Source organism: Etheostoma spectabile, chromosome 14, assembly GCF_008692095.1.
Source record: "Etheostoma spectabile isolate EspeVRDwgs_2016 chromosome 14, UIUC_Espe_1.0, whole genome shotgun sequence".
NCBI classification, from domain to species: Eukaryota; Metazoa; Chordata; class Actinopteri; order Perciformes; family Percidae; genus Etheostoma; species Etheostoma spectabile.
In genome coordinates this window covers 813,929-839,550 of record NC_045746.1, presented here as the reverse complement: position 1 = coordinate 839,550, position 25,622 = coordinate 813,929, and the positions used below count along the sequence as shown (strand labels likewise).

Genomic DNA, 25,622 nt, shown 5'->3' with positions numbered 1-25,622 from the left:
GCTCAACATCACACAGCGTCACAGGGAGGAGAAGGAGGATGAGTGTGTTGGAGGATGACGAGGGTGGGGGTGGGGGGGTGTCACTCAGCAGGGGGATCAGGCAGGGGTTTTATGCCTTTAAATCCTTTGTAAAGAAAACTGGGTTCTTTGGCCTGAAGAAACAGATTGATACTGATTAGAGGAAACTGCTTGTTCACCAGCATAGTAGAATTTCTAACTACCTAATACACATGTAAAAAAAGGATTCATAACTAAATGTTAAGGTGAATTGTTCCTGGAATTGTTCCTCAACTGCCAGTATGAAAGCGCCCCCAGACACTCTAATTTCTTCCGCTGGCCTGTAGCCTTTGCTGTCTCCAGAAAACTGTGACAGAGTCCAGATCAGGCTGCAGGTCTTTGCCACTTCACACATCAAAAGATTCCACAAATCACACAGCGTGGACGAGAGGCATACGGGATTGAAGCTCCACAGGCGGCGATGTGTGAGGTGACATTGAGTGAAAGTATGCCTGTGTGTGTGTGTGTGTGTGTGTGTGTGTGTGTGTGTGTGTGTGTGTGTGTGTGTGTGTGTGTGTGTGTGTGTGTGTGTGTGTGTGTGTGTGTGTGTGTGTGAGAGTGAGTGGAAGCAGCAGAGATTTACAGGCCTGTGTACGTGCCTGAGCGCATGTTCGTCTGTATGTCAACGGCAGCCTCCTGTGGCATGTGTGTCAATCTCATACCAAGTCAAATCAAGATCATGCGCAAAGCTCAATTTCACTTATAATGTCTCAATTTGCTTTGAAGCATACAACAGGAATGGTTCTAAACTAATTGAAAACAAAAACAACACCAAAAACCTGAGCACAAAGTGGGGAGATTGAAGAAACAATGTTAAGAAAATGACATAAAACAATAATGGCTACAACATGAGATAAAATGTATGTGCATTCAGGTAAGGGGTAAAATAAAGTCATCACCTAAAATACAGTGGTGATATTGTACACATATTAAAATTCTTGTTAGGCCGTTGACATTTTGGACATTTTGCAGCATTACAAGTTGTCAAGTTTTCGTTGTCACTGTAAATTTAGGGTCTTAGGCTCCATCCAACAATGCTTATTAAGTTTGTCAAGGACGTAGAGCTCTGGCTCATGATTAAAGATTTACTGTCCTTTACTTGAATTGGACACAACATTGCTTAATGTCTTCAAGGTAGTTTATGACAGCAACTAAACTAGTTTCACCAGGTCTTATTGGTACATATGGCTCGGTGCCAACAGCATTGCAATGTAAATTCACATTAGATTTGCAGGTAATGATTCTTAAAAGATGCATACGGGAAAAAAAATCTCTACCTACAATGGATCCTTGAGGCACACCACAAGTGAGACAGGCAATAAAGTAAATAAACTTTTATAAATCTGCAACAAAGAAGGTTTGAGGGTCAAGGACTTGAACTACAGTAGGGCAGTATAATTTTTGACATTTTATATTTAGTGTTTTTCCTTTTGGTGACACTTTTTTACAAAGCAATGTACAAAGGAGATACATCCCAAGCCAGAGGAAGCTATTGAGATTAAAGCACACAATGTTCCGTTTCAGGGTTGAATGGTGTATGGAGCAAGATATGATTGTATTATTGACAATTTTATTTTATTTTATTTTTATACAATTTAAGTTAAGGTCCAGTAGTATCAAAGTGGTGCAGTCTCTTCCTTTTTTTATCCAATGGCATCAGATGAGTGGTCAGCAAAACTTATCCAAGTCGCCCCTGTAACAGAGGTGACAGCGTTCTAGAGAGCTTCTGCCAACAGCACTGCATGTCTGTTCTTGACTGTCTATCTTCACCTCCTCCACAGACTCTCACCATCCTTTTCTACCTCATGTTTTCCTCCTGCTCTTTCTCTCTGTTTCATGTACTTTGAGAACTACACAGCGAGAGAGAAAGACAGAGTTATGGAACCATAAAAAGATTACTTTTCCGTTTTCCAACTTGCACTGCACCTCTATTTCATTTTGTCCAGCAGAGTAGACGAGTCAGAGGCCACAGCTGGAGGGTCTTATGGTATGTCGTGGTGACTCAGATATGATCCAGAGGAAAGGTTGTAGTTCTGCTTATGTTACTGTAAAACTCAACCGCAAGTCTGTTCAACATGACCTGAATGCTGAGATCACCCGGAGATGTGTGTGTGTTTGTGTGTGCGGTGTGTGTGTGTGTGTGTGTGTGTGTGTGTGCCCTCATTTCGCTTTAATCAGAGAGTAGGTGGAGCAGAACAGAACAGAGGGTTGAATCTGAGGCCTTTCTGCCGGTCTGTCTGACTTTAGGCTGGCACTGCTGCCGTCTAAATACCCTCCAATAACCAGCTCCGGATGTTTCTCTGCCTCTGCACTGAGGATGGATTACTGTGAGTATCTTTTCATCTCACTGTACTCTTCTCCTCTCACATTACCACCAGAGAGGACCACCTGAATTCATACATATGGAGCTGGATTAAAACCCCACAGTGCAATGAGCTTTGCGTATGAAGTGACTGTCTGCCATGCTCCTCATTACACACACCATCTTATGAGGAGGGGAGAGGGAGAGTTGCCATCTGAATGAAATGATTAACTCAGCCTCCGCAATTTTTTTCTCCTTTTTTACCTTTCTCCTTTTGCCACGAAAATCTTCCTCATTTATTCATTCATTCTTTATTACTTCATTATGTAATTTCCCTTTCTCTCTTCGATATATACATCATCCCTTTTGCTTTCTGCTAGATCTTTTTTATTGTCTTTTTTTATCATGTCTTTCAGTGCAGCACAACGATGTCAGTAAAAAATAATTTATTCACTGGTTCACAAATACCCACTGGTACAGGAGTAGTGCTTGTTCAAAAAAAATCCATTCAAAGAAAATCTTTAAACAGTAACAGTTCAACTTCACCAAGCATCAGTAAACTCCACATGGCAAAAGTGTGATTGTTTTGGATCATGATGAGTACATTCAGCTAGGCCAAATAAAAAAGAAATCATGGTCTTGTTAGCTTTTTTCTTTTGCATGTTTCATTACTGTAAGTGGAGTGCAAAAGCCCAAATTATTTTTCTGCTGTGATAAAAACAATGCATGTGTATATAGATAGATAGATAGATAGATAGATAGATAGATAGATAGATAGATAGATAGATAGATAGATAGATAGATAGATGGATAGATAGATAGATAGATAGATAGATTTAGGTTGAAAGTGAAGAAATGTGCTTTGTAATTGTTGTGTCAGCGCTCTTAGTGGCTGACTATGTCTATTCCATGCGCTGAATGTGGGTTTGTGCTGACCTCTGCTGGTTATATGTAGGATTACTGCATTGGGGAGGAGGATAATGACAGTTAAGGATCATCCCAAAGGTACGGTACTAACTTATTGATTTTTGACGTTTTATCAATGGCACGATAACAAGCTTTCTCCACCATTCCAATTGTGCAAAAATGTTCATTCTGTCAGAAAAACCTAACCAATAATGGATTAGGTTCCACATAACATGCTTGCTTGTGGATGTTGTTTTCCCACAAATCGGAGGGACATGACTGTAATTGTGTACATTCAAGCAAAAGCTGATGGGGACATATGCAATACTTGATACTGGCCTTGAGTGGGCGCCATAAGCTTGACTACCAAATGTCTCTGAGTTAGCATTCACCATTGACCATATCTGACTATTGACCATGATGACCTGTACCATCCACAATTTCATTAGTTATCATCTCTTCACATCAGATCACTTGTATCACCTCACATCCCAAATTATGTGTGCACTTCACATTGTTTGATGCAGGGACAATATCATTTAAAAAAGTGACTAATCAAGCCTTCTGATTTTTTCATACCAGTAATCAATAATAGCAAACAGCTGAAACACAAACTATGGAAAGTATAATCATGGTATTTTGAGTCTATTTGTGTAAAAAATAAATTTTGATCTCCACTTCAAAAACTGAAATTATAATTGGATCTTTCCTTATAACAACTGGACCTTTGAAAATTATATGACAGTAGGCCTACATTAGAGTCCAGTGTAATTATTAGGAATTGGTTGTAATCCTCATTTCTAAACTAAAATTACAAAGAAATAAGATTCAGGGGGGGTTAATACATCTTAATTAATTAATGTTCTTAATTCTAATTCACATGATTTTGCATTATAATCTACATATGTCTTTAACCAGAGGCTTTGAAAACATTTGTGTTGAGAAATGCGTCATCTGGCGCACTGGAGGACCAGTGTGCATAACGTTGCCTTCATGGGCTATCGGAGATTTTCCATCTATAGTTAAGATGCCCCACGGCCCCAAAAACAATCGGGAGATAAGTTTAACTCTTGGTTAGTATTCATTACGCCTGGAGTATAAGCCATTTTAAATACTATACTCCACATTCATTAAAATATGCTTGGTGAAACATGGCTGATTTGCCATGATTTGCTAATTGTATCTTTTTATACGGTAGCCTACCGTCTCTGCCAAAGTGGGATGGGGCAGAGGAGGTTCGACAATTAATAAACAATATTTTATTTTATTGAGATATATAATTTGTAGCCATATAATAGGCCACACTTATATAAATAACCAATATGTTTATGTTAAATCTTCATCATACATTGTATTTTTAATTCGCGTCATAATATGTAGAGAGCTATAATGAATTAATTAATAATAACGTAATACTATTTATCCCTGTATCCTTTGCACTATGCTCCACGTTTAAATCCTTTTTATTGAACTCTTCATTGCACTCATGCCTCTATATTGTTTCTGTTTAGAGTATGTATATATTAGTGTGTAGCCTATATTTTTGTTTTGGTTGTTTTTGTATGTGTAACCACAATGTGAGCAACGATGCTCCAAAGAAAATTTCCTCGTATGTGTACTCATAGGCCTACCTGGAAAATAAAGCTGATTCTGATTCTGATTCTGATTATTAATGGTAGTATTGGCTACTACGAGGTCCTGGGTGAGGAAGTTAGGGATTACGAGCAGTCAGTGAAGGTCTCATGGGATCCCATTTTTTAGGAGGGCTGATGTCATTTCAAAACTTAACTCGCACTCCCAAGTCAACGCGGTGAGTAGCTCACCTCCTATTCTCCTGTAAAGTCCTGTCGTATGTTTGGCGGAGCGCCTTAAAAACAGAAACTCCAGGAGGTGAAATAAAATAAAGGAGACAACAACCTTCTCTACTAGAGCCGAAGCAGAAGGATTTAACAGCAAAAACCCCGGGACCAGAGCCCCTCTTTCTGCGGGCAACGGCGGCTGAAATTTTTTTTTTTTTTTTTTTTTTAAACTGCAACCACAGAAAAATGAATCGGAGCTTTAATAAGTCGCAACCTCTGCGGAATGCGGACTGTAACGCCGTGGAAGTAAAAAGCAAGGTGAGCGTTGAGGCTTTTGTCATTTGTAAACTCCAAATGGGGATTTGGGGAGAAAATATAGAGTTCACATGGTCGTCCCGTAAACGGAGCTGGAGCTGGTCGTACAAACCGTGTGCAGCTAACCCATTTTCTCCTTTCAGTGACAACGCTTTTATCTAGTTCATGAAACAGGAGCTGGACGCACCAGTTTCTGTGCGTTTCTGTAATTTGCACTGATTATTGTCTTCTTACTTCCGAGCATGCAGATTGTGCTGATTTGGCTCTTTCCCTTCAGTCACGAAGCTGATGGGAAAAACAGTTTTGACATTGTTTCTTAACAATCACGCTTCAAGTAGGCTATGTGTTACAATGACATGGTGTTATCTGTTAAATCGGATGTTTTGCAACATTAGTCTCTTTCACTGCGGGTTTCGTGCTACATAGTTTCAGCAAATCATTGTTTTGAGTAGTTTGTGAGTTTAATAGCTGCATAAATTAAAGTTAACCAGCAAGTAAATGATCACAGTTATCTACCAATTTCAGGCGTATGTAAATGGAGACCACCAACTTATACAAAATGTGAGCACACATTACATTTTTAAAATGTTCTCTGTCGAACCTCATCCAACACATTGGCACTGCATCAGACGCCTTGGATATCTATTAAGTAAGAGTTTGTCTGCAGTCTTAAAAGTAGTAGTTTTTAAGAGTTGGATACACAGTAACTGTTTATAGAGCATGTGGGCAAAGTGAAATCCATTTCACATAAACACATGGCACTGCGTCCAATCCTAGCCACAAAGTGAACAAACAGTGAACTATTTGCCACCACAGGCTCTCAAGGACTTCTTGTAACCAACAATGTTCTTCAAATTCCATTAAAGTGACGACGATCCAGAGTGATATACATATGTGTTTACACATGCCAGCACACATGTGAGTGTGTCAGCACATACTGCAGGTCTTTTATGAAGGATGTGTTGCTGAGTCCCAGTTGACATGGACAAGAGGTGACACATTCTGCCCAGAAATATTTTCACTTTTTAAGTTTTGGCTTCCCAGTTTCAGTGACCTTTTGAGAGGGATATAGGATGCGAAAGAAGGATGCTCACAACATCTTTGTGTTTGTTCCTTAAAGATAGCAATGGTCACTATGAGATTATTTGTGGGTGGAACTGATAAGCAAGAACCTGCATGACCAGAACGGGCAGGTTTAAAAGCGTCATCACAGCTGACTCACTGTCATACAACGTCACAAGTTTCCCCTTTGGGTCGTATATAATTCCTCACTCTTATCTCGTCATTTTGTCCTACTTCCTCTGGTTTTGCTAGGTAGTTGACCTGACTGTTCCAGATGGACAGCTTTGAGCATTTGCATACTTTTAACAGGTTCTCCACTTCTGTTAGGTACTTCTTTTGAATGTGTAAAAGCAACAATTAGGAATTTCCCCCGAACACCACTGCATTTAGTTTTATGGTACCATGTGATGTGTTGAAAGTGGTTCATCTCAAGCAGTAACCAGAAATGCCACTTGAAATTTTTCAAATGAATCGGTTGTTAATGAATAGTTTGGAAAATAGGACTGGACTGATACTGTTAAATTTATATTGAAGATACCTTGAGTGAACAGGACTTCTTAACCCTTGTGTTGTCTTCCCGTCAACCATTAAAAAAAAACATTTTCATCTCTTTTACCGCAAATGTGTCCCTTTTTTCAATGTTTTTTTTTAATGTTTTGGGTGTTTTTTCCAAAGTTTTTTGATATTTTTAAATATCTTTTCATCTTATTTTGACAGCCCATTTTTTTTTGTAACAAAAAAAAAATTAACTGAAAACGGGTAAATTTGACCCAAGGACAAAATGAGGGCTAAAAAGACAAAAAACTAAGAAAGAAATCTACAGAAAATTTGACTTGGCATTTCCTACGACCTGGAGGAGTGAGAATCTTCAGATGTAAGAGCTAAGTTAGTTGTTTGATTACACAGCTCTTCTTACATGACCAGTTAATGTTAAAAAGAAATAACCTCAAAATGTGTATAAAATGCTAAAGAAAACTTTACCAAACAATAGTTAAAAATTTTCACTTTCACTAGATTGCCAAGGAGGGAAATTGGTGCGATTGTCTGTGTAGTTGGGTGTGGTGTATGTTGTAGGGCTGCAACTAACGATTATTTTCACTTTCAATGATTTTTTTAATATAATTTTTATCTACTATTAATCGATTAGTGTTGTGGTCTATAAAATGTCAGACAATGGTTAAAAATGTTGTCCATTGTTTTCAAAAGCCAGAGATGACGTCCTCAAATGTCTTGTCATGTCCACAATTCAAGTTTGTCACAGAGGAAGGGAGACACTAGAAAAGTCACATTTCACACAGCTGTAATCAGAGAATTTTTCAAACTTATTATTTAATTGATTCAACTGATGATCAATATAGTAGGCAATCATTTAATAGTTGACAACTGATCGATTAATCTAATAATCTTTGCAGGTCTGGTTCTCCCTGCTTAGCGTTTGGTTCTCTCAGCGATGATAAGCTTATCGGGGATAACACTGGAGGTGTCTGGCTGTCTGTCGCGGAGCCTTGGCTACGAGCTGGTTTCACTCACCTAAAGCTCTTATCAGTGACGGAGAAGCGAGTGCGAAGGGATGTTGGGGGTTGCGTGGGATTTTTTACCACCACTCCCTCTGTTCTTACTTTTGAATCATCTGGATTTTCAAGTACTTTTTCTAGTATTTCAGGAATTCCATCGGCATATTTTCAGTTTGAGGCCTGATCCGTTCCACAATGAGTTCTTGTTGCTTATTGATTCATTTATCTCCTAATGCCAAGAACCTGTAGGTGATTTCTCAGATGAGTTGTCTCTGACTGAGTAGGTAAGCACAAAGCCTGTGTTGACGAAAGACGGAAGTCGGTTATACTCCATTTTCTCCAGTGTGTCAGTTTAGTGTTTCTAGACGTGTTTCAACCTGTTGACATCACTTTGCCCTGATAGGCCAGGAGCAAGACAGGTGATGTCACATTTGTAGTGATTTATTCTTAGGTTTGGGTTTTGTGTTGATGCTGCATGATTAATCGTCCCGTGTTCAGACTTGTTGGTACCAGAGGGCCAAGATCTGCTTGTGAAAACAAATTGTTCAGACAAGGGAACATTCAGATTAAAGAGCAGTGACAGAGCTCACTGGTATGCAGAAGTGTAGATATTATTCGGTAGGTCAAGTGTGACATGTTGAAAGTCTTACGCTATAAATTACAGTTCAGTCATGTGAAGCTTTCACGTTCCTAAATGTTAAGTACGCCTACTGAAGAGACTGAAAAACCTGTCTGTCAACATCTTGTGTCATCTTGTAATGTAGGTTGAGTTTTATAAGCTCAAATCCAAGTTACGCGTTCAAAATTGTGGTTCGCGTACTGTACGTGTGTACCTTCGTCGCCTTTTAGTGAATCTGGCAGCAAACCACACACCAGCCTGGCATCCCCCACTAGCCTCCTTACACGCCTCCTCTTAAATTCACATGTCTTCTTCTAATTACAGAGCTGGTTAATGTATCCCCCTGCTCTTCTTCTCTCCCTCCCAGTCAGTATACTTCTGCTTCTCTGTCAGCAGCCCCCCTTCCTTCCCTCCCTCTCTCCTCCGCTGTGAGCTGATGATTACAGTTACAAACAGCACCTTCGTCTACAAATTACCACTGTGATTCAGACACTAGTGCTACTGCAATTGTGTGTTGTTGTGGTTTGTGGAGCTTTTCTCCCTCTGTCGTATCTCTGCTCTTCAAGTCCATTCTTGTCTTTGAGTCACGTGATGACCCCACAGTGACCCTCGACTGCTCTCTCATTGGTGGTTTAATGACCTAGCCGGGAAAGCTGTACTAGCACAATTGTTCAAGTCTGTGCTCTTGTTGTGCGTAAGCGGTGGGTGGGAGACGGGGCTGCCAGGCCAGCCAGTGTCATTTATATATACTGAGACAGCTTAGTCATCCACCTGTATTGTTCTATTGTGCAGTAACCCTCTTCCCTTTTACTGCTGTTTTCTTGGTCAAAGTTGCATGTGATGTGCAACTGACATTAGTTTTTGTAATGATGTGATCTTGGCATGCAGTGTAACACAAAGCTGCAGGGTTGCCACCAGGATTGTTTTTAGCTGAGGGGGTTAGCCACCCCATATCATGATCATCTCATCTTGTGTTCAGTTTAGTTTGTGGATGATGGCATAAACACACTTAGTAAGGGAGTAGTACACATTTTGATAAAATTGGCATATTCACTCTTTTATTGGAAATCGTTAGAAGATAATTAGAAGATTGATACCACTCACATGTCTTTAATCCAAATATGAAGCTACAGCTAGCAGACAGTTAGCCTACAGACTGGAAACAGCCTGGCTCTATCAAAGGTATAAAAAAAAAACGCTTATTCACTTTGTTCCCAAGTGTTAGGAGAATATTTATATTACTTTGATATTATATCACAAGCCAACAGCCGCATAGCTTAGTGTATAGATTGGAATTGGAAACAGGGGAAAACAGCTAGCTTGGAATGGGTTTTGTATGCATTAAACATATTATATTGTCAGTGAGCAGTTTTTGTTGCGTTCGACAAGAACAAGGCTAGCTGTTCACCCCGGTTTTCTTTCTTTGTGCTAATTTAAACTAACCAGCTGCTGGCTGTCGCCTCACACTTACATTACAGACATACAAGTGGTATCTGTCTCCTCCAACTCTATGCAAAAAAAGCAAATAAACATGCTTTAAAAAATGTCAAACTGTAAATATGTCACTTTCTGTGTGAAAAGTGCCCCTGCTCTTTTCCCTTCTTAAGGTTAATGTGTCCTTTCATAAAACCATGTACATTTTTTTACGATGATAATAGAGGTGTTTTAGCCGAGGTAGCCTACCTCAGCTATAAAACACTGATTTCAAATGTCTTTCATATACAGAGACACTTGTTTTAAATTCATTTAGTTAGGTACATGCTATTGAATGATAGTGATTTGCTATGCTATCAATATTTCTGGCTGTTATTTCTGTAAATCTCAAACTTCCTATGGTTGAGTGAGCATATTATGTTAATGTATAAAAAATATATATTTAAAGTGATACTTTGGCTACGTTAAAACCAGTTTTTCAAAGGATTGCCGCTAATTCAGTTTGTATTGTGCTCAGAAACGGCTTCCCTGTGCCATATTGTACGTAAGGTCATGACCACAACTGTGGCAGAGCTCAGCGGACTTCCACGCCGTCAGTTTTAGGTGTGCCAGTCAGATGGTTTAGATAAGTGCAGCATGAGGTCAGACATTCCGGTGTCCTCTTCCTGTTTGGTTGTCTTGGTAACTGTCATTTTTTAATGTCCTCTCTCTTTTAATCTTCCCTTCTTTTCAGTATGGGGCAGAATTTCGCCGGTTCTCGGTGGACCGGGTCAAGCCGGGCAAGTTTGAGGAGTTTTACAAGCTCATTCTGCACATTCACCGCATCGCCAATATGGAGGTGATGATTGGCTATGCTGACATCCATGGTGATCTGCTGCCGATCAACAACGACGACAACTTCTGCAAGGCGGTGTCAACAGCTCATCCACTGCTCAGGATCTTCATACAGAGACAAGGTAGGTTGTCTTAAAAAAAAAAAGTCATATTCAATACGATGCTGTGGCTTCCTTTTGGCTCTTTCTTGTATTAATTACACAACACAAATCAAGCAGCTCTGTCTCTTTCTCCAACATCTGAATCCTTAACATTGTCTTTTAAAACTGGTTGTAAGTTTAAATAAACATTGGATGGATATTAGTTTCAAATATCCTGCAACTGGTAAACCTATAAAACAATCATCTAATACAATAACTGCGTCTTGGGCCGCAAGTATTGGGCTGAGTTGAATCAAGATACCTCACAGAATTTTTCCTCATCCAATTATGCCTCTCTTCCCGCTATGGGAACCCTAAGGCCTTTTTGTTTACTTCATGCAAGGCTTTCTGTGTGTATCTGTATGTGTGTTTTTGTGTTTCCTGCCCTCTTATTGGCTGGATCTGTCTCAGTCTGTGTCTGTTTGCCTGGCTAAGTATTCTGTCTTATCCAGAGGAAGGGCTCACAGGCAGATGAACACACACACACACAGGCTGGTGCCTTGACAGCCCCATAGAAATCAGGTCATTGAGCAAAGCCTGTATCCCGGCATACCAGACATTACTGGGAGACAAAAGATCTGCATGAAAAGAGAGACTCATTACTGAGCTCCCTCCGTGTGTATGTGTGTATAAAGACAACACCACGGTACCCTGAATGGGAACCAGTCCTAGTCTCTCTCTCCCTCTCCATCTCTCCCTCTCATTGATCCCAAATCTGGAGTGGCCTTGACTGCCTGCCAGCCAACTAGTGTGCATACAAATGAATCTTATCACCATTCACATCTATTCATACCCTCAATCCGTCCTGGAATGTTCCTCGCTCGGTTGTGTAATGAACATGCACCCTCCAGGGTATTGTTTTAATTATTGTCCAGTGGTACAAATACAAAAGCTATCCACCGCGCTGTGAATTATCTTCCAGCAAGAAATAGGGTTTGAACCTTCAAGAGGCCCCACCAGACTCCTCCATTGTGTGATTCACTGTCTACAGCGCTCATATGGCTGCAGCTGAATATACTCATTGTACACTGGCTGATAAGACATGAGCCAAATGTGTCAAATGTATACATGAAAGTTGGGATTTTAATGTTTTTATAATAGGGTAAGTTTTAGCTTTCAGTGCAAAGACAGCATGCCTTTACACTCTCTCTAATACACTTACTTTAGGTAACATGCAGGGTTTTCCCAAGATATTTAGCAGAGGTGGTCTCGTGATTATTAGTACACAAGGGCCTCAAAAGTAGCCACAGCTTTTACAACTAATATATGGCATTTGCGGTGTGAAATAGAGACCCTGCACTTTTGCTTTGAGACGTCACCCATATTCAACAAAAAGCCTCTGACACACCAACCCAATTATTGGCCATTGGACAGTCTGGCGAGGTCGGTGACTCAAGTCTGTTCGTTGTGTTCCGTGCCGTCGTCAGTCGGAGGAGCCGTCGGCATCCATTTTGGCCGATTTTACTTGTTGCGGACTTAATGACCAATCTGATTGGTTGAGTGCTTCCCTTGACTAGCGAATCAGTGCTTCTTCCACAAGAAGAACCCCGAGAGCTGACAACGCCAGTATCTTCTGATGACTAGCCATCGTATTTTCTTCTGCTCAGCGAGTAATGACAACACCAATCCTTCTTGACTACAATCAACACACTCTGATGAAAACAATGACTGACGACAGCGTGATCTGTGTTTACTAGGTCTAGAGAGATGTTCCATCATTTCCGGTTTTCATTTTTTGGCCTATAATACAGATTGGCGCTGCCTGCAGTTATGGAGACTCATTGCATCTTGTGCACATGCAGAATGTCTGCTCAAGTCAGTGTGGCTTCAGTGTGTTCCGAGTCACTTTTGAGAGCCTCTCCTGGCGATGGTCGAACGTCGGGTTGGTGTGTCAGAGCCTTTAAACATTGAGAAGGGGTGTCCCTGTTCTATGAGATGGATTGTGTACCAAGCAATCTTTACCTTTTGTCACACATCGTTTCTGTCCCAGTTTCCCTTTCAGACACACTCTGGAATACCGAATTCAAAAATGCCATAAAGCACCAGAGGGACTGACCCTTGTTGAAGGGTCCTATGTAGTGTTGTGGTGTAGACACAATGCTGACATGGTGATGTGGTTTAGGGGAATGTGCCTTGTTGATGCTGCAGCAGTCTGAGCATCTTAAGCCTCACTGCAGTGCATTGTCAGTCACCAGACAAAGAGGTTTGTGTTTTACCTCATGTTTCAGAAGAGCTGTCCTGCCCCAGTATGATACATACACAAGAAAGTATGTGTGTGATAATGACTGAATCATTCAGTACCAGCCTGGTTAGTACAGGTCATTAGTGGTGTCACTGTGGATCTTCTCCATCTCGGTCAGCAGACCACCCTAGATGAAAGAACTTTACACACACATCAAGACACTGTGACTCACCCCTCAGTCACAGAAGGGACCTTTTGTGTTGTAACTTTAACTGGACTGGTCTTTTACATGCATATGAGTGTGAAAAGAAAAAATCTCATTTAATTGGTCTGCTCCCCTGACAGCTCAACCTACAAAGTTTAGATGTGGCTGTATATTTTCATTGAAAGGTCATCTTTCAGTACATTTGTTACAATGTGTAAAACATGGATTTTTAAATTTTAAACAAGCTGCCACATAGAAAAGAATGTTAAAAAAGTGCATGGATACATTGTACATTAAGGGCTTCTAAAGGCTTTCATAAGAGTTACATAGGAAACACAATGAGATGGGAGAACAAATGGGGAAATTAAAAGGAAAGCTAGGGAGTTTGAATAAGAGAAAGGTTAAGAGGAAAAAAGGACTGAAAACTAATGTCTAATACCTTATTAGATCTTTGTATTTATTTTCTAAGTAAGTTAGGCTCCCCTTCACTCCAACATCAAGTGTGTGCGTGTGTGTGCGCGTGCGTGCGTGCGCGTGCGTGCGTGCGCGCTTTTGTCCATGCAACAATGGGTATTACAACACGTGTGGGTCTCTTTTATCTACCTGACACCCTGCTTCTGGGCTTAGATTGCCATTGTTGGTAAGATCACTTGAGCACGTGCAGCAGTTGTGTGGCGATACAGCAATAATCCAGCTGATGATACCGGTTAGTTCCTCTGACAAACGATGGCAGCTTGTTTAATGATGACGTAACCTACAGAACAGTGGCTTACACTTTGTGGTTTGTTTCCAACAATACACAGTAGGTGATTACTCGTCTTAAGTCAGCAAGGGGAAGTTGAAGGATAACACCTGTTTTGTGTTTTAAACCAGGAAGTCCACTGAAATTTAAAACATAAGAGTAGAGTCAAAGGCAAGGTTTCAAGCCGTGACAACAATGGCTCTGGACATTTTGGAGTAACTCATTATTTTTAAGAAATTGATGTTGCTCCTTGTCCCTATGTCACTCCTTACAAAAGGAGCAGTAATTTCTTTTTTTATTATAAATAGAGCACTGTTTGCAGCCACATAGCAAGTAGGGGTGCAACAGGTCAAAAAACTCACTGCACAAAAAAAGGGGTATTTAAATGATTTATTAATAATGTAATAACAGTAACTTTTAACAATAATTACTTCTTTTACCAGTTAATTGCAGTTAAATGACAAAAACAGATGCAAAAAACGTATTTTACAATGACTTTGAATGCAACAAGAGGTTTACCAGTTTTAAGGAAACGCAACCTTTATTCACGTCCGTTGTTTTTCCGACAACAGCAGTGACCAAGTGCTGTGTCTTTTAGCTCATAGCTTTAGCAGCAGACTGTTGTACGTCCCGTTGTTGGAATGCTCTGCATTGAAATACAGACACACTTTTACACTGTTTAGCAGTTAGCATTTTAACCGTGTTTAATACAGCTCATAGTTAACGGTAGGCCAATATCAACGTTACCTGCTGCCAAGTGTAACGTTAGTGGTAACTAGTGTGACATGCAGCGATGCTTCTGTTGCCTCTAACGTCTGTTTCAGAGCACCAAAATGAGGCACCAAAATCCGCTTTGCTATTCGGTCCGGTAGACCCCGGTAGGCAATCCTTTTTCAGCCTACTTTAAATAACAGCGACAGTAAACATTTTTTCCACACAAAATAATTATGGTTAAACTTTGCAATTGATCCGCGGTTCACATGCATTCCGAACCGTGAGTGTTGATCAATACGGACCACAGATCCACTATGGTCCGTTTCACCACTAATAGCAAGTGTTACTTTGTCAGCAATGCAGCACTGCAGTAGGTGCATTGAGCTGTAACATTTTTCAATTTGTGTATATTTCACTTTAGCGGAGGGCACACTTCATTAGAACTTGGACTTGGATTTGTCCCTCTACTCCCAGTAATATTAAAATACAGATCGAATCCAGTTCAATTTTACAATACTTCTGCATTTTCTACTGTTTTTATTGTACTGTAAGTTGATGTGTGGAGCCAACAATCTGAAAACCTGTTGTGAAAAATATCCATTTTTAGACAGGGTGTGGGAGGGTAGTCGCTTCAGAGAGTTTTCTACTGGGACGCACAATCAAGGGAGAAGAGGGGGAGGGGTGAGCAAGTGATGGGAAGAAGTGGGACGCATCAAAAGATATGTGTGCAAAGAGGAGTAAGTAAACCAGCTCTGTATGTGGAGGGGGACTTCTTGTCCAGTCAAATGTGTGGGTGTGTCATTATAGTTGTTCAGTCATCTGTGGTCAACTGCTGACTGATGTTAAATTGGGGTCACATGCACAGTTCCGCATTGGAAAGTGACTTTCTACATGTTCGTACAGAGGAAGAAAATTGGATATTCTAATTCCAGTACCCTCTTATTGACTTAGCTTTAAGTTTCCTGTTCCTGTTGTTTTTTTGTTTTTTTGTTTTTTTATGTATTTGATTGGTCCAAATGTGCCATGTGGAATTTACTCAGCTAAGCAGTTTGACATTTAGTCAAAGGTTTATGGTACGTTTATCTAGGGAAACTAATGGAAGTACTAACAGTTCATTCACATTTTGCCTCCTGTGCAAAATTATGCAAATTAGGATATAGATAAAAGTGAAAGAACACTGGCTACACAGTTATTTTAGACAGAGATAACTCGGCCACTGAGCTCATACATTTTCACAGTCTCTTTTACAATTATAAGATTAAAGGCATAAGTAAGTAAATGATCCCTGTTACTACTGAAAATACAGAATATCTATTCCCACAAATCTATCTGTGGAGTTAAGTATGACCTGTGAATTAAAGTTGGTAATGTGCTAAAAAACTTTTGGAGCTGGCAAAGTCTGACACAATCAAGCAGGCGTTGGTGCATAGCTACTAATTTCCCACACTACAGTAATTTAGTAATCTTGATGATAGTCTTTTATGATGCACAGTGGAGGACAAGTGTGGTTTAAATAACGATACATGCATTAAAGTCAATTTGAATTTTACCTGTAATTACACTACTGGTCGACAAAAAATTATCTTGATCCAAGCAAAACGCAGGCCTGTTTTTGAAAGCTCAATTTTGGGGGTGGGGAAATGGAGTTGTTTTTGTAGACAGTGCCAGTGGCCTGCACACAGACTAAACTTTCAACAAAGAGAAAGGACCCCTGTTTGGCTAAGAACTAAAAGTTTAAATAAATAGAGCAGACAAGGTAGGCCAAGGTCGAGTCTGCGCGACTTCATATCTAGCATGCTGAGCACCAGGGTTTATAGCTCTAGCAACCCGACTGCTCTCCACACCTGTGAAAACTACAACGCCACATATCAACATCAGCCAAACTAAAGAGAGATGTGGCACTACTGCACAAATACAAACTCCAGAATAAAACAGCAGCTACGCCAGTTAAAGCTGACATCCAGACCAGTGCTGTTACTCAAGAACTTGGACCCAACCATTGGTTTGAGATCAAATAAATGCTAGCGTTATTGTATTTCTACGGCTGACCGTGACTGTCTGCACTTTGCTGACTCTCCAAATATGGCTCTCATGGTTTTTGTGTGTTGTTCACAGAACAGTTTGGCAGGCGGTGAATAGAAAGGTGTAATTTACACTCAAAACTATAAAGGGAGTACAAGAGGAAAATGTTATGCATGTCGAAATTGCTTGAGCAAAAAAGTTCATTATGTTTCAGTGTATGAGTCATCATCCTGAGAAGTTGTCTCTTTTCTTTGGAAAAAACGTTTGAATTTACTTTTTATTTCTAGTAAGAAAAAAACATGCAGAGCATTTAAATGGTTACTTTATTTCATTCCAGAAAACCGGTTTTGAAATTCATCACAGACCAATCCACATTATAAAAAAAAAAAAATACCTTTTTAAAAAATAAATTTGGCTTATCGTGTGTATACGCAGATGTTAGCACTGTAGATAGGGATGATGGGCAAAGGCTTGATGACTGTAACTAGACCGGATCTTTCTAACTATGGAGTCTCACTGGCTATGAGCAGGAGCTCTAATCAACCATCAGCCACACACTTTTCAAATTTTCCTCAGTTTTTTGTAATTGGGATAATTTTATGAATTGGGCCTGAATTTGAACACTTATACAGAAACTGGATTGGTTGCATCACGGCCTTATAGCTAATCTCTCTAATACTGTTAGCATTGGTGCCAATATTGATCCAGTCTATTAGATTGTGCATCCATAATTCTTATTATATATTTTATTACATTGCATAAACTTTATTTTTTCCCTGTCCTACAATTACATACAAGTTTTTTTATATTGTTCTCTGTATAAATCCACAAAGCAATTATTATACTGTACATTTTAGCCCCACAGTTTCTGTTGTGTTCCTCTGTGTGCTGACTGCAGGACTCTGTCAGCACATCTGGCCACTCTGACATCATGGCCAAAGGGCTTCTTAAAGCACGTGGGGGTGGGGGGTGGTACGTACGTACGTATGTACGTACGTTTTGTGCGGCAGATGTGTCAACATGCCAGTGCTCAGTCATGGTAGCTGTAGGTTAAATCTTTGACCCCACAACATTTTTCCTTTGACAAATGATAGAACCACCTCAGTAATTAACATTGGCTCTTTATCCCGTCAGATCTCACAGAGTTGATTTAGTCCTTGGATACTGGATTAGAATAGATCTCTTGATTAGTATAGATGATTCAGGATTTACTCATGCCAATGTGCAGCTTTTTCTATTTTGTCCACTTTGCTCATTTGCATTTATATGATGTCCAGGGGATCATACACTTGCATGCCAGCCACCCACTCAAATACTAGACAAAAAGCATCCTTTTCCTTATTCCAGCAGATCTATTTTAGTCATGTAATGGCCTTATTGCATTGCTATTGTTTGCTTTTGTGACTCCCTTAACAGAACATCAGTCATTAAGCATGAGTTTGAGTAGGGTCTGTTGTGCTGGTGCTGCCACTACCTCTAGTCTTTGTACTTGGTACCAGAAAGCCTCCTCAGGCTATGCAACAAAAGTAGCTGGCTGAGTGAACGTGATTCTTGAAGGAAAAGAAGACTGCAGCTGTCAGTTATAGCTCATCTCTCTGTTTTTCCTCTCTTGTGCTTTTGTTTTCTTTGTTACATCTCCACCCTGCTATGCATTCTCTTTGCCACAGTGGTGAAAGTGTGCAATTCCTGTCAGATAGGACGCCAAAAAAACAGCACAAGTCGTCTGGCTGATCATTTTTGTCTACATTCAAAAATGCTGTTATAGGTAGCAGCTTAGACCGATGCTTTTTCCCAGTTGAGCTCAGGCATGACTCAATTGTCAAGGGCGAAGGGGGAGAAAACCATGGCAGACAGTGGGGAGTCAGCCTGACAGTAAAAGAGACAGACAGGCAGGGAGTAGAAAGGAGGGAGGGAGGACTGGGCAGGTTGAGTCCACCTCCATCCTGCGGTCTGGCTGTCATCCTCTCATGCAATCTGAGCCAACAGAAATCAGGAATTTTTTGGAGAAGAGGGGAAGCCCGTGCAGACAGAGGTGGCACAAGCACATTTCACGTATGGTATGGGACAAAAAGCCTTTTATTAGAGCGTTGTGTAAGCTTTACACTGATACTTTGATGACACACCTGGGTCACATTCAGAGGGCAGCAACATGGGAAAATGCACCACCTTGAAAACGACTCCTCTCGGACAAGTGAGGTGTTTGAGGGCTCGTCAGTGTCAGAAGTCTTTCCCGCTTTCAGTGACTCTCTGCGCCATACCAAATAAATCCTGTTTTGTTTGTGTTTGGTGTGTGGTGTGTGTGTGTGTGTGTGTGTGTGGTGTGTGTGTGGTGTGTGTTGTGTGTGTGTTGGTGTGGTGTGTGGTGTGGGTGTGTGGGTGTGTGTTGTGTTGTGTGTGGTGTGTGTGTGTGTGTGTGTGTTGTGTGTGTGTGTGTGTGTGTGTGTGTGGTGTGTGTGTGGTGTGTGTGTGTGTGTGTGTGTGTGTGTGTGTGTGTGTGGTGTGTTGTGTGTTGTGTGTTTGTGTGTGGTGTGTGTGTGTGTGTGTCTTGTGTGTGTGTCTCTGTGTGTGGTGTGTGGTGGTGTTGTCTCTGTGTGTGTGTCTCTGTGTGTGTGTCTCTGTGTGTGTGTCTCTGTGTGTGTGTTCTCTGTGGTGTGTCTCTGTGTGTGTGTCTCTGTTGTGTGTTCCCTGTGGTGTGTTCCCTGTGTGTGTCCTTTTCCTCTGCATGTCTTGAGACAATGCCAGCCACAGTTGTGATGGAGATGCCTGGTGCCTGCCAGGAGCAGGACAGCGAAGCAACAGCCATGTCCGATGGGGAGCTGCCTCTCTTTGTGCCTCTGACTGTGAATCCACTACAGAACAGCATGGATGATGCTTTAAATCACGTCAGCTGGCACACTAAGGGACATACACAAATCCAGACCAATACTGAACATACGATACGATCATGCACACACTCTCTGTCCCATTACATCTAATTTGTTCTTGTTTGTTGAGTCATGCACACATGATTGGTTGCGTTTGGATTGCACATTTTCATGTGCATCACAAATCCCCGCTGAAACACATGTTCAGCCCTTCTCTTTGTTGCTTAGGCGTGGGAGGGGAGGTCCTGTGTTTTAATTAAACTTGTAAGGGCTGTTGTGTTTGGCAGAACTATATTGGTGTTTGTGTTTCCTAAGTCCCTGCTTTCATTTTGGTTTACGACCCCACTTTGAACTGCGTCCTTGCTCCCCCACAATGAAGTTTCCAGACATTGTGGGACAGGAGTGTCTGTGTTGGGGCACTCCTACGATCATCTGTTTGTCACGTTTTGAGAATATAATGGATTTATTCTCATATGTTGACCAGTCCAGAGTCAAAAATTTTCCATTTTGGTTGTTCATGGTCATGAATTGTTGGAAACAATAGTCGAGTATGCAGAAAATTCATCCTTCTTACAAAACCGCTTAATGTTTGACGTGCAAATTTGCTGAAGGATGTGGTGGATTTGCCACTTTTCATATTTGTAAAAATGAACTATACACACAGCTGCTCTCAATTCAGGAATGCTATCACACCTCGACAGACTTTCTGTTATGACTCCACTGATTCTCAGAAACTCAGTGGCTCAGTTAAAATTGACCTGATTCTGTGTCTAAATAAGCGAGATGCAGGCTTTTGGAAATTGAACACTGGATGTAATGAATATAGTCAGTCCTTCAGGGACAAACAAACAACTTCCTAAGTCTCCTCCACCACCAGGCCACTCCTCAGCGGCATGAACCTTCAAAGAGAAAAAAAAAGCTTGAAGTACTTCCGTGCCTTATTTTTTTCCCTTGGTGTATGGCTTGAAAGTGGAATGAGATCCTGTGACATGTGTGACGGAATTTCAAACTGTGTGTGAGTTTTTGTCCTTTTGTTTATAATGTTGTCGTTTGTATGTTGTCATAAGCATGAGGGGCAGGGTTTGGTGATTTCCCCTTTCATAACTCGATAGAATAAACCAGTAATTTCAACACATCTGTGTACTTTTATGTTAAAAGGTGTTCAATGGATTTTTACATAAGTTTCCTTTAGTTTATACAATTTAAATCTGGGACGGTATACTTAATAAAAAAAAAAACTATAAGTAAAAGCAAAATACAGTATTTATTTTCTTGGCAGTATTGCGCAACGTGATATTGCAATATTGAGTCAATATATCTTGCACCCCTAATGCGTAGCTAAGCTAACCATTCCTTGTCCCTAGCTTCATATTTAGCACACAGGCATAAGAGTGGTATCCATCTTTCATCTAGCTCTCACCAAGAAAGCAAAGATCTCCTAAAATGTTGCACTATTACTTGAAAACATTCAAATAACCTCCAACAATTCTTTAACTATTTTCTCATGGTGGTACATTTTAATTATTTTCAAAGATAAATGACAAAATGTTTTGCCCATCTAACCTCAACTTTAACATTACTTTTTTCTGTCTACTCCTTTAGATAAAGTATCTTCAAAATCCTTTTGCATCAAAAGAAAAAACAAATGTAGAAGAAGCAGAGAAACCAGTTTAATCCTCATATGATCACCCTAATAGAGTATTTTAATGTTCACAGAAATCTATGTCTGCTCATATTGGAGTGGTCGTACCTAATTCTGGGAAATGCAAGATGATAACAGGATCATTAACTTTGCATTACAGTTGAGGGTTAAACAAACACATTTAATCCAAAAGTATCTCCTGTAATGCATTAAACATCACAGGTAAACAATATATAGAAATGTAAATATGGATTTCCCCTTAAACAGGACAGAGACAATACTGAGACTGGTCAAATAAAAGTGTGCAGTGGAAAATTCCCTGGCCAAGTATAGAACCAAGCTATGAGCAAAGTGAAGGAAGAAGGGGGAGATGTGGGGTTAGAGAGAGCCGAGGATATGGATGCTGGGTGGATGTTAGTGGGTTTTTGAGGGAGGAGTTGCTGGTTTTGTTGCTGGGCTCGATAGTTCCTCCTTAATTACAACTCTGCTGGAGGACAAGGCCAGGCATGCTCTGTGTGGAGCACTGGAAAACTCACAAATGTAATGAACACAAATGCAAGCTTGAGCAGAACGTGCGCCCTTTGAGGAAATCTTAGTTCATCTTGCATTATCAAAGCATGGTTGGCTTAAGAAGAGTGTGATTGTCATTGACGCACATATCATATTTGGTTTTTTGTAATCATTAACACATTTCTCACCATATCCAATATTGTTTTGTTCCTGGAATACAGTTTGGACCTATTTCACTGTTTTTTCAATGGAAGTTACGCTTTAAGGATCATTCGAAAACCGTTCATTTGAATCTTCCTAATCTTATCAAAAGAACTACTGTACATCTACAACATATATCTATTTGGCCTAAGCAAACTGAGCCATGATAAGTGCAAGGTAGCTAGCACAACATCAACCTAGCATTGCCTCTGCAAAGGGTTATTTTTGGAGTCCGTAATTACAAAGGCGTAGCGGTGTCTTGGCTACTGCTTCTGGCTTATGCCAACTGTTGGTATCTTGTCTATGGTTTAGATAGTAACCAAGTAAATATCAGCCCCATTTACTTTATAATTACAGCAAGGATTTCAACTTGCCACATGCTTTGAAATGAGTCTTGTTTGCTGTGCATATTGCTGTTTGTGTACATGATATTCTATAAGTCCTGTAAATTGCAAACACACACACACCTTGCGTCCCTTAAAGCCAATCAGATGTGCTCATACTCGTGGCATGTGATGGGATTTATTTTCCCCATTTTGATGACCCTGGTTAGAAGTTCAGTCCCGGAAGCAAAAAAAATCCCAAACTAGATCCACTCTCATTGAAAGTTTGTGCATAACTGGGCGGTATGGGCTGTGTACAAGTGCACTGTATGAACTTGTCATTTGGCCTGCGTGGACAGTGTGTCTGTCTGAGATCTGTCTCTAATCAAAGGCAATGTATGTACAAGGTACATGTTTGTAACATTCACTAACATGATTACATTCAATGCTGCACGTTCACACTGAACAGACAATCATGCCTTCAGTGCAAAAAAGCATGTTTATGTGTTAAATTCCATTGATGTTGCATTGTGTTTTTTTTCTAGAAATAGTCTGATCCAGTCTGCTGAGAGGGAGTTGGCTGTTTCTTTAGGTTTGTTTACTCCTCTGGTATCCCCTTGTGGCCAAGCCACACTGACTAAACAAAAAGCCATTTTAGTGTTGTTTTCGTGTGTCCGTGTCCGTGTGTCCGTGTCCGTGTGTCCGTGTCCGTGTGTCCGTGTCCGTGTGTGTGTGTGTCCGTGTGTGTGTGTGTCCGTGTCCGTGTGTGTGTCCGTGTCCGTGTCCGTATATAGGTCATGAGGCTAAAACAATGACACAAGCTGTCAGGCCCCTTCACCAATCCAGCAATTGTATAGCCATAACATAGGAGTGATTTGATTGGCTAGAATGGAGTCAGAAGTATCTATGATTGGCTATCACATATCACCAGAGTTAACAGTAGCCATTGCAAAGCTCATTCAACAACAAAGCAAAGATGTTTTCTTTGAGCCCGTTTTGGATGAATGCATCATTGGTGTACTCAGCATGAAAACATTATACTGCAATAAACTTTCACAAACTAAGATTTAAGCTAAAGCCTGGGTCTTCTATAACATTTGCTACTTATGAGCCCCCGAACTGACTCACAGACGTCTGGCAGCAATGGGCCGACACACCGTGTGACGATGCTGCTCCCTCTACCACCCACCCTCCCCCTTACTAGAGACATGTGGGCCACGAGTTGGTGGTTGAATCAGGCCAACTCAGCAGTTCCGGATTGGAGAGGAAGGAAAAGAATGGAGGAGGGGAGGAATGAGCCCTGACTTTTGTCCTGATATGAATTGTGTCCCAGAGACTCGCCGAAACAAAGGACACTGACAGCTCATGTGGAAATACACTCACAGACAGTTTTTCACATGGTGTTTGTAAAAGAAGAGAGAGTAGTGATTTGGTGTCTGTTAAAGAAGAGAGAGTAGTGATTTTGCTGCAGAGACTAGATGGAATAAACAACAAATAGAGTCAGTGGAGCAAAACATGGAGCAGGAAGAACCAAGGATATGTGTCACCACACACAGGAAGAGTTCTTTAATGCTGTTTTTGTGTAAGAGAGGTTGTTGGCGTTTCAGGTGCAAGGGAGAGTGGGACTGAGGCCTGTTCAAGCTTGCAGAAGGATTTACCCAATCACACCTGGGGAACAAGGGCCCCCTCACCTGGAGGCCAGGAAGGGGCTTTTCATTGACCCATGTTCATGACTGAATAGAGGTCAAATGGCGGGGGGGGCACGTTAATGGCAGAGTTCACCACATACTGGTGGAAGTCTCATTCTGAATCCCCTTTAAATGATTAACAATGGCAATATCCAACTGGATCAACAACTAAAGTAGACAAGAAGTCTATTTTAGCCAATACTATCTAAATTATCTCATTCAGCTTTGGAGACATTTTCTCTGGCTGCTTATAAATCGGGGTGTAGCATGATTATTTCTCTTGCCCACAGTGTGAATGAGATAAATCTCTCTAGAGGCATTTTCATAACAGAGGATCACTTTTCCTGTGTGGGTTGATTTTAAGTCATTCTCAGTAATGCGTCTTCTGTGAGACAGACCGTCTCGACCTTTCTCAGTCTCTCTGTTTTCAGCAGTTTACTACAAATCAAAATTGGCTGCAAGGCATTATGATGCGATGTCACTCTTTCCACCTGTTTACAGAAAGATTTTTTTTTCAATATTTAAGTCTGCATGTGTTTTTACTTGCTTGGTTGTTCAATTTCCTTACCTGCCTGCTTGAATGTCCTCCGGCATTTCTTGGTCTGTCTGCAGTATGTGTGTTTGTGACAGTGAAAGAGAGCCAGACAGAACATAATCCTCCTAGTCTGCTTGTTGTTTGTCATCTGCATCTGATAAAAGATTAGAAACTGACTTGAACTCAGATCAGTGCTAAACGATGGAGGACAATGAAGGTGGGGAACTAGGACAGTAGTAGAGGTCCTCCTGAATTCACTTGTGAATTTGAGGAGTTTAGATCCAACCTAGGTCTAAATTATACCGAGTGGGGTCACGTTGGGTCTCATTTTACTACATTTCGGAGCCGCAAAGACAGTATTATGGCTAGATGGCTGAGGGACAAAAAACAGACACACAAACCAGAAAGCCTAAAAAGTGAATCTATATTTCTGTTTTGTTTGTTACAAATAGTAATGGTAACAGTAACTAACAGTAAAGGAAAAAACTACATTATTTATATGTGTATTTCTATATTTGGCTTCTAAATATTAAACCTTCTCATGTTAGCTAAAGACACGGCCCAAGATATGTTTTGCAAGCCTCAGTGGTTTGGTTCAATTTGGTTGGTTTATACAGTGTAGTAAATGTCTAAATGAACCTACTCCTCCACAACAACAAGTGCATTTCCAGCTATTTTTCCCAGTGTGGTCATTTTTTATGCCAATTCACTAAAGCTGTTTAAAAAACCCAAGATGATTTCAACACAACTACAAATCCAATGGAGGGCAAATCTTTTCAGCCTGGGGTGTCACACATTATTTGATGGTCGAAGAGGCTGAAGGCTGCTAAGATTGTGTTTTGGATTGTCAGTGTGGGAGAGGAATTGAATTGTGGGCTGTATTTAAGTGAAGATGAATATAGAAAAAAAGATATCAGGAAGTTGTACTTTGTGTCATATTTGAAAGTCATTCAGTTGCCTGTGTTATCCTTAAGTCTGTCCTGATTTCTCACACACACACACACACACACAC

General features: G+C 40.6%; 1 protein-coding gene across 2 annotated transcripts in view; it reads left to right on the top strand.

The window, feature by feature from the left end:
* Window positions 1-5,030: 5,030 nt before the first annotated feature.
* pard6gb (par-6 family cell polarity regulator gamma b) overlaps window positions 5,031-25,622 on the top strand; it is a 31,672-nt gene continuing 11,080 nt past the window's right edge. Inside the window, exons 1-2 of one of the 2 annotated variants that reach the window (XM_032535008.1) lie at window positions 5,031-5,382; window positions 10,742-10,964. In XM_032535008.1, coding sequence (XP_032390899.1) covers window positions 5,311-5,382; window positions 10,742-10,964 — 295 coding nt within the window. In that variant the 5' untranslated portion in view covers window positions 5,031-5,310. Of the gene's footprint in view, window positions 5,383-8,219; window positions 8,240-10,741; window positions 10,965-25,622 lie in introns of those variants that run through there. The other variant, XM_032535009.1, reaches the window with a different exon arrangement.